Source organism: Hordeum vulgare, chromosome 2H (genome assembly GCF_904849725.1).
Source record: "Hordeum vulgare subsp. vulgare chromosome 2H, MorexV3_pseudomolecules_assembly, whole genome shotgun sequence".
NCBI lineage: Eukaryota > Viridiplantae > Streptophyta > Magnoliopsida > Poales > Poaceae > Hordeum > Hordeum vulgare.
In genome coordinates, this window is record NC_058519.1 from 304,343,588 (window position 1) to 304,353,583 (window position 9,996).

The following is a 9,996-nucleotide window of genomic DNA, read 5'->3' on the forward strand; positions in this document are numbered from 1 at the left end:
AACATTTCTAAAGAAACATTACTCAGGGAAGAAACACTATTTTATGGGGAAACATTATTGGTGAAACATTATTTACGAAATGAAAGGAAAGTTTTTCCGAAAAAGTACTTTTAAAATATTATTTAGCGAACATTATTAAAAAACCATTTTCGGGGAACAATATTCAGCAAACACTATTAATGAAACACATTTCAATGAACATTTTTGAGGGAATGTTATTGAAGAAACATTATTTAATGAACATGATTTATAAAAGGGAAACTTTTTTAAAAGAAACATTATTTAGAAAGGATAGTAAAAAGAATAAACATTTTTATAGGGAACTATATTCACCGAACATTATTTACGAAACATTTCTTGAATTATTGATGAGGAAATAATTATTTTTAGAATAAGAAACATTATTTCAGCGAACATTATTATCGGAACATTTCCCAGATAACGTTATTCCACGAAATTTATTCAGGCAACATGACTTAAATGAGGCAACGTTACTAAATGAACATTAATAAGAGAACATGATTTAAATGTAGGAACATTACTGGAAGAACACTATTCACGAGCCTGTTCGAATAATAATGCATTATCGCTCATCATAATCAGTTAGTCTAGTTGGAGCACAAAGAAATTCAGAAGTGTATTACACAGTTGGTAAAAATTGACACAATTTTTTATCAATGAAGAAAAGACATGAGGTTTTAAAGTATTTGTGGTGCCCATTGAAGGCACTCCCGAAAAACTAATTCATTTTAAGATCTTTTGGCTCAGTTTCTTTTGGCTCAGTTTCTAACGGTGCTTCTTCCGCTTCTTGGTTGATACGTCTTCTTGAAAACCCTGAAACTCTTTTTCGTTGATGTCAGACTTTGCCAGCTTGTAAGCAACAACCTACCTGAATTGAGGAATTATTTCTTGATACATATCAAATTGTGAACAACAGATTAAATATAAGGAAACAATAAAATAGGAAAGAAATATGTAGAACAAAGGGGAAAAACACACATCATCAAAGTCCTTAATATTGTTCCCATCCCAGATATCCATGTACATGATAACATACAAAGCACAATTGTGCCTGTACAAAAATACATATATTTTCAGTAAAATAAGTTGCTCTTTAAAATAAGGCAAGTGAGTAAAATAGTTAGAAAGAAGAGAGAACAAGGTACAATGTTGTTTTTTTACTCACAGATTTTTTTTGTTGGGGATAGTTCTCAGGTGAAATGCACTCAAAATTCTGAGCATTCTTGTATATCCATCCAGCAGACTTGAAAAGTGTGCTCATGTTGATGATCTATTTTGAAAACAATACTTGGGATCAACAAGCAGCAATACTATCTTAGAAATAAAGAATAGTAAAATTATTTTGAAAACTATAGACATACAGAAAGTGAGAGGGAAGTTAACAGTGGAAAATAAACAAACAAGAATGGAATGAACCAGGTTTGATTTTAACTTGTTGACTTGATTTTGAGGAACAGTACTCCTCGAATCGAAGAAATTAACAGTTTCAAACAGATTATTCATACAAAACAAAGTCCAATGGAATGAATCAACTCTGGGGAAATAAAGTTACATGCCAAGTAAACAGGAAAAATAAGAACATTATCGAGATGATGCAAAAAATATCAGGTGTTGCAATGATAAAATATGTTTACGAAATCACGCTTATGTATATCCTTCCTAGAGCCAATATTCTTCAACTCTCTTAGGCAAGACCTACAAGTGAAATTTTTCTCTTGTGGGAGAAATGAAACAAAAGACAGTATTAAGAAACCGAACTTCCAGGAGTGTGTTGTTCAACAATAGTAAAGTAAGACGTGGAGCAGTAAATACTTAAGCAATTAAACAGTAAATTTTGGATAACAAGATAGTGAAATACCGTGAAGTATGACGTGAAGCAGTATTTTGATGGCTGTTTTTCTTTGGGATCTGGACATTCATTGTCATAATTGCAAATTTGGACATAGGCATTTAATACTTCATTTTCAACATTCCCTACTGCCTTTAGTGAATAATAGAAATTATCACACTGCACAGGGAAGCCGTTGACATTGATAAAAGTTGGACTGCATGAACAAATTGTAGCAGGTCAAAAACAACAAAGTATAATAGGAGGATCATTCCATGTTTCAAAATAAACCTGTTCAAGAAATAACTTACTTGTTGCCATTCTTGTAGAATATATTAGCAAGGTACTTCTTATAAAACTCTTGAACATGAGGTTTAGGTGTAATCTGTGGTATCTTTTCTTGAGAACATATCATTTTTTGCTTTCCTGTTCTTCCTATTTCTTTTGTCTATAGTGTTGGGCCCAGATGTATGTAAGGTTGCATCAGATTCCTTGTTCTTATGGAATACAGGATCTGTAAATCAGGAATGGCATGAAAATAAGCATTCTCCTTGGAAAACCAAGAAGGGTATAAATAGAACAAAGAGCATTGCAAAAACTAAACAGTAAAATGCTAGTACAACAACAATACAAGGAAAAATTGTTGGAAGTTACCTTTAGGAACTGAGTTCTCAAGTTATGTGTTCAAAGAATTCTCCGCGTACTCCATGGCAAACTCAATGCCATATCTCTGGTCTTCAACTATTTGTAAACTCAAATCATTTGGAGTGCAAGCATGTTTGAATGAACTGTTATCCAAAGGAGACAATATAATATCAAGACCAACATTGTTCTGAGATAAGAAAGGAACACTTGGACAACAATCAGATATTTCTTTGGTTTTTGTCTCATTAAGCACACTAACAGCAGGTGACTTTTGCTCAATAACAGAAACTAAATTCCCAGAAGGAGAATTTTGCTGTAAATTACTGTTGGAGTGTTGACATTGGGAAAACATATCTGATTTGGATTATTATCTTTTCCATTCTGAACAATATCGAGTTGTTTATGCATTTGCATTGATGGAGTAATATTGGCATTCACCTTCTCCTCTAGCTTGGACTCCTTTGTCTGAACTAGCTCAGAAACATTACCTAAGATGTCCAAAACAAGGTTAACAACAAATTGAGTGCAATGACATGTTTCATTACAAGAAACATGATGATCATTTGGGTTATCAGAATTAATACCGTTGTTCTTAGGTGAAGGTGCTTCCACTCTTTCCTCTGCTTGTTTATATACTTCTGTAGGAAACTGAACTTGGCTGATATTAGGAGTAGGGATGACACCTAAATCATATTTAAATAACCCCTCTATAATTGGATCAGTGCTTGCATGGACTGGGTTTGCGTTGGTGTTCACTAGTTCAGAGATAATGTTCCTCCTTCTCACTTCTGAAAGAAGAATGATTGGATTTGTTGTTATAGTGCCAACATTGTTCACTTGGTTGTTTGAATTGTGTTGTAATGACATCACAATAACTTTCATTTCTTCATACACGGTTTGGACATGTTATTCATGAATCTTCTTCCCATCATGTTTCGCAACAACTTGAGATATTATACTCAAAACCTGTTAGCTCGACCAAGAAAACAAATAAATCGGTATTAGTCCTTGGACAAAAATGAACTGGCAAGCCCAAAGTATAGTAAGAAACAACCACTAAGAAAAGCATAAAAATATACTTCTGCATTTTTGTTTGAAGTAGATGCAAAATTGTCTGTTTGAGGAATACTTTGATCTTCCTTGTTATGAAAAGTCTCTGGTGCTTTGGACAACTTTTCCTCAGCCAATATGATTGCACGAGCACTGTAAGGAGTCCTGGATATGTCTTTCAACTGAAACGGAAAAAATGAAAGTCAACAAAAAATTGCTACTTACTACTTTCGATATGAATTCCAAGAGTTTTGATGACTGAAAAATTAAAGAGACAAAAAATGAATAGAACAAGCTTTACCGGTAAGAATCCCAATGCAAATGGCTTTTTTGAAGCTCTGTTCAAATCAACTGAAGTAAGATAGTCAAAATCCTCATTCTGAATGTGTGCCATCCTAGGAACTCCATAATTGATTTGCTTGTTTTGAATCTTTTGTGAAGTCCATGAAGTCCAGATAAATAATCTATGAAGGTTCCAGTTCAAAAGATAAAATGAAAGAAAATAATCAGTGACCATAATTTTTTTACAGAACTTAAAGACTTATACAGCAGCAAAAGGAAGGACAAAAGGTATCTTACAGCAGCCAAAGGTAAACATCCACCAACAAATATTGAATTGTTCAAAGGAACTTCAGTTCTATTGAGGAGTTCAGTACTAAAAATTTCAATTTCCTCATTCAAATGATTAATACATAACTGAGCCAGATCAAAGGTCTTGAGTTGTGTAATGTCGTGGAGCCCATAAAGAAGTTTCCAATTTGCATAATTCTGAGTTGTTGGGCAGAAAACAGTACTTATGAACAGAAACATAAAGCTCTGAATGAAACCTTCCTCAGTCTCATCATTCTTCATCATAGTGACAATATGATCCAATGGAATTTTCTCCTGGCCACGTTTAAGATATTGATCTCGAAGTTCTAGCACTCTATTGACGATAACAACTTCCGTGCTGTCCACCGGAAAAGGCACAAAACCAGATTGAATCCCAAAAACCAGAATTACCATTTCCCTTCTGAGATGAATTATACTTTTACCCTTTCTGAAAACACCAGTACCATTACAATTTAAGTGGTCTGCAACCCATTGCAGAATTGGAGCTGGTATCATCAGGTGATGATGAATATTCAAAAGGTTTTCAAGCTCATACTTGCGAACAAATCAGTTTTGCTTATCAGTTAAATCAGATATTGCCTTATGCCACCTAATGGTTGAGAACCTATGCTTAATAGTAGCCGCGGGATGTTTGTGAAGTCTAGACATTTTGATAGTTGAAGGGGAGCTACATAATAATTTTTAAAAAATAATAAGGGGGCTGAAACAAACATTATTTGAAAGGAGAACAAAAAAGCAGTAAATAGTAACCATGCTAGTAACAAAAATTAATGACAAGCTCTAGAGCATAACTATTTAACATATAAAGTACTTCAAATCAACAACAAAGTTTGATAACTAATTACACTTGCTTGATTACTAAAAAATCCAATGTTCAAAACACTAGAACAACAGAAAAATGGCTACTATCAGGGACAAAGCTAAAAAATCTGAGTGGAGAAATAAAATTACATCGCACACCAGAAACAAATTACATACAAGTGTACCAATAAATGCATCAAACAAATATCAACATAAAGAAGAAGTAGAAGAAAGGAATTGAAGCAATAGAAACCGCATGATGGTACCATTATCTCATCACAAAATAGAAAATACTATGTACTTAAGCACATAATTAACTAGATCATTCAATACCAATTGCCACTATTACAGATGCTACCATTATGGAACTCCATTTGAACCAGCTTTTGTATTAAGACAACAATACATTCTAAGAAATAGTGGACAAATTCTAGCAACACTTCATGAGAACTACAAGTGACCAGAACTACTCCATTTATGCATCATGCAACACAAGAAAAACAGTGGAAACTCTATAACATATTTTTTTTTGATCCACACCCTCCTAGTTGAAGCAACCTACAAACCCTAGCTCACGAGGACGAAGGAACAAAACGGGCAACCAAATCGTGGGAGCATTACCTTGTGGAACCAGATCTTGACGAACCTTGAAGGAACCCTAGACAACACCGACGTCAACGCAGGAAACACTAGCCACCTGGAAAAAAACAACACCGGCGATCAGCCAGATCTGATGCCCTACCGGAGATGAAGACAATGAACACGAAGCAGAAAGGCCTAACGACTGCTCACCATCCCGGCGGTCACTTGCCAAAGCAGGATCCTAGAGGAAGAACGAGATGAATCAGCAATCTCCTGCCGTTTCTCTTCCGATCTCTTCCAAAACCGGTGGTCACATGACGGAAGAGGAAGGGGAGACACCGATCTCTTCCGACACCGGCAGTCCAACGATGGAGGAAGGAGGATGGAACGACGGAGGAAGGAGGATGGAACGATAGAGGAAGAGGAGCGGAACGACGGAAGAAGGGGAACAGAGGGTGTGCGGTGGGTGTGCTCTACGATACCCGACGGGAGAGAGATGAAGGGAAAGGGGATAGAATGAGGAAATAAAAGGGATGACCCAAATACAGTCGAAGGGTATGCGAAGCCTCGATAGTTTGACGTAGAATGCGGCGAATAGAAATATCCGGAAACGTCTCCACCGCAAGATGCCTTTGGCGTTGCCCCTTCACTAGCGAGCCGAGCAGATGGGCCGACCCAATGGCAATCTTGCGCCCTCTGCGCAACTTGGCCCTTTTTGGTAATTATAAGTCCTTTCTTTTATATTTAACAGAGAGACAAATAAATTCATATTAGCTCCAAATTTAATGATTCAAATTCCTACAAAACCCTAAAATCATGGCCTATCCAAATATGTGCATTGCACGTTTTCCTAAAGAAATTTTCCATTGTATTATTATTCAAATTCAAATTTGAATATTTCAAACCCCCACTTTGCAAATTTCCTACAACATCCAAATCAACTCCAAATGGAGTGATACAAGTTCCTAGTTGTCTATAAAATCATGCTCTATTTTTCTAGCCTAGGTGAACATTTTCCCATGCACTGTTTCTGCTAGGCCCAACAAATAGCCCCATTTCCATTTATTCCATCTTGTTGAATCTCTAGAGAATTCATACGAATTCCAAATCTAGTGAAACCACTTCCAAAATTCTTCAACCTCAAATATAGTGAAACCACTTCCAAAATTATTCTAAATTAATTCCCTAATTGATAGGCACATCCACTCATTTTTATAAAAAAATATGTAGAGTTCTTATAGGATCATTAATTCCTCCATTTCCATCGTTCATAATTCTCTCGGGATCCAAATCCATTAGAACAAACTTTAGGATTTTTTATTATGACTAGAGATGTCCAAGAAAAATAAAAATCTTATTTATGGAGTACCTTTGTTTCTATGATGTGTCGTGTGGCTTATTGTGGTTATTTTCAGCGTAGTTGACGAAGTAGACGAAATGCTCGGAGTTGGAGGAGAAGCGTGAGAAGACCTGGAAGTCTTTGCTAAGACAGGCAAGCAACCCTTTAACCATGACTATGAAACATTTTTATGCATGTCATATGGCACTTTATTTTGTTGCATCTGAATCAAGTTGAACCGGTGACCACCTTAGTGGGTTGCCTCCGCTAACTCCTCGGTGATACTTGCACTAAGCATGACCCTACCTTCCTATGAGGGTTGTGCGGGTGGGAAGTAGATAGGATGCTAATTAGTTGCTACGCAAGTGGGATGGGAATATGCATGGTGAAGCAAAATAAATGATTTCATTGACTTCTCCAAAACCCCGTCGGTTGCCACTTATGCCCGAGGGAGATGGTATTGAGCTAGGTAACCACTTGATGAAGAAGTGGTGTACCGAGGCAAGTTGTGTGTGTGGTTTCGAAAACAAGAGAGACTTAAGATTTGTTAACCGTCCCAACCTTACATGTGCGATCATGTACCCTCTTGAGATGGGGTCATGCCTGGTAAGGCGACCATGTGATGTTTTCATAGACACCGGGCACACTGCTGCGTGCCCTAGGGGATTGTACGATATAGAGCGAGGCTAATATGATGTACATCATGAGGGATAGCACGAACGAATGGACTCTTTGTTTAGTGTCTCCATGGGAAAGGAATTGTTCGGGTGCTTACCTCGGTATGTAATATACCACGAGTCGTGGATGACACGGAAGTTCCCCGAGTCTCGTGGGTACAACGCACAAACCTCTGCAGATTGTAAAACTATTTGAATAGTTGTGTCAACGATCAAGGATAGTTGGGTGGATCTGCTTATACTACGTTCAGATGTTTTCGCATAAACCAGGTGTGTGTGAGAGAAAGATGATAGTGTGAGAAAAATGATACTTGAGCTAAGTCAGATGACTTGATATGATGAATGAATACGAGATGCTCAACCCTTGCTTATAATCATATCTAGAACTTGTTCTTATGGATATCTGCAACATGTTGATTCATACTTTAGAAGTTGATTGATTATCACACTCCACAGAACACTAGCTTTCTGCAAATTATCTACTTAGTGTTATAGTATGCATTGTTATTGCCTTGTTCCAAACATGGGTTGCTTGCAAGTACATTCAAAGTACTCCTTGGTTTGCCACTAGTTGTTTTATTGAGCAGGCATGATATAATAGGATATGATGAAGAATACCTTGGTGGCATTCGTGCAAGCTAGGATGCTTCCCAGTCAGAATGCATATAGGGTTAAGGAAGTTGGCATGGGTTCACGCTATCGATAAATATTTTCCGCTGCGAATATATGAAGACTTGGCCATAAAGGCCACATTCGAGCTAAACAGTACGTGATGGACGAAAGACTCTTCCTATTCAGTTCCTCCGTGATCAGTGAGCATTGATCTCTAGGATCATTGTGCACGTACATTCAGTGATCACAACTTATGAGTCGGGGTCCCCTCACTTGATGCCATTGGAAGGATCGTTCCAAGGAAATTACACTTTTAGACAATGAATTGAGGTGACTATAATAGGTGTCTTGAGGATGTAGCTAACACCCTTTTGTGGATTACGGAAATTTCCATGGTAATAGGTGACTTGGTGGAACAAGTTGATAAAGTAGCATAACCGACATATCCTTGGACTAAATTGGATTTAGTAGGACAATAGTGATCACAAGTTAAATTTCTTGGTGGTATGTTTATTGACTTCGACAATTACTCGTAGTGGATTGATGATGTTGCAATCAGGACATGGAGTAACGGGCAGGAATTCTCCGTAGAGATGAGATTTGGATTTAGAGAGGTAATACTAATAGAGTGTTGGTGTTTAGTAAGTCTACATGGTTCAGACTAATTTGGATATATTCCAATGATCTTAATCATAATACCATGTTTCTCGGTGGAGAAGAAATTGGACGATGTTAGGGATGATTAAAATATCTATATTAGCTTGACCCTGGAATTACTTGGTCATGACTGGAAGCTGGTGGGAATGATGTGATAATACTCCTTGCAATGATATGTCGATTATAGGAAATCTATGAGATTATGTAGAACCCCATCGATATTGGATTTATAAGAGTAGTGGATCATGTAGTGATTGATGGCATTTAAGGACGACTTGATGTCCCAAGGAGAAATTAAATGACCCCTTTTTGGTCCAATCAAGGACGTGAGTCCTGACAGGATCATGGTGAAACCCCTCTCAAAGGTGGTTCACCCCATTTGACAAGCCACAAACCTTGGGAATTGGATGGCTGGTCTATACTTCTGGGTAGCCAGCTCATCTAGGACCCCATGAAAAACCTTCCTAGTTGGTAGGAACCGTTTTAAACACCAAGTCTCTAAGCTTAATCTTAGTGATGAGACTCAACCCAAACCTTTCCTAAAGCGGCTATGAAGAGGCAAGAAGACCAAACACTTTGACATGCCGGAAAGGTGCGTCCGCGTCTCCGCAATCACGAAGACAAATGGCTAAAGATGAATGAAGAACATACCTAGGCAACTTACTCAAGAAGAAGATATTGACTAAAAGCCTACGTTGGCACGCTTCAACACTCTTAAGCCTATGTTGACACGCTTCAACACTCTCAAGCCTACGTTGACACGCTTCATCAAATAATCCCAAAATTGGTGATTAGGGCCAATTAGTGTTACCAATTAATCCTCGTAAATATCAAGGCCAGAGGATTCCTCTACCTAGCCCAAACACAGCACAAACACCTTCTACCATAAACTAGTGGACAATCCAAGTTGACCCAAAAATAGTATCCTGGCCCTCAAATATCTACCACGACATTTGCTAGCCCCATTCAACTTCCAGTAACCCTGCCTTGGCTTCTACTCAGTTATTTGAGGGGTGACTCCCTCACTTTCCCTCTCTTTTCACCATGGTAATACCTTCGCTCCCCCTCTCCTTCACTTGTGTACTAAAGATTGCTCCAAAGTTTTACCACAACTCCATTTGCATGCTAATGCATCTATCCAAACCTAAATATGGCATGCTCATGTGGAAAGT

General features: G+C 37.5%; 1 protein-coding gene and 1 long non-coding RNA gene across 2 annotated transcripts; both read right to left on the reverse strand.

Moving 5' to 3' along the window:
• Positions 1–593: 593 nt before the first annotated feature.
• Positions 594–3,425, reverse strand: LOC123430030. The gene is made up of 5 exons (XM_045113960.1): positions 2,504–3,425; positions 2,161–2,363; positions 1,880–2,066; positions 1,187–1,291; positions 594–889 (listed from the first exon to the last, which is right to left on the reverse strand). Exons 2-5 carry the CDS (start codon positions 2,262–2,264, stop codon positions 857–859), a joined length of 429 nt encoding a protein of 142 aa, XP_044969895.1. The 5' UTR covers positions 2,265–2,363; positions 2,504–3,425; the 3' UTR covers positions 594–856.
• An 81-nt stretch (positions 3,426–3,506) lies between these two features.
• On the reverse strand, positions 3,507–4,989 carry LOC123430032. The gene is made up of 3 exons (XR_006622826.1): positions 4,124–4,989; positions 3,846–4,008; positions 3,507–3,726 (listed from the first exon to the last, which is right to left on the reverse strand). It is a non-coding gene; the product is annotated as an uncharacterized LOC123430032 (long non-coding RNA).
• Positions 4,990–9,996: the final 5,007 nt, after the last annotated feature.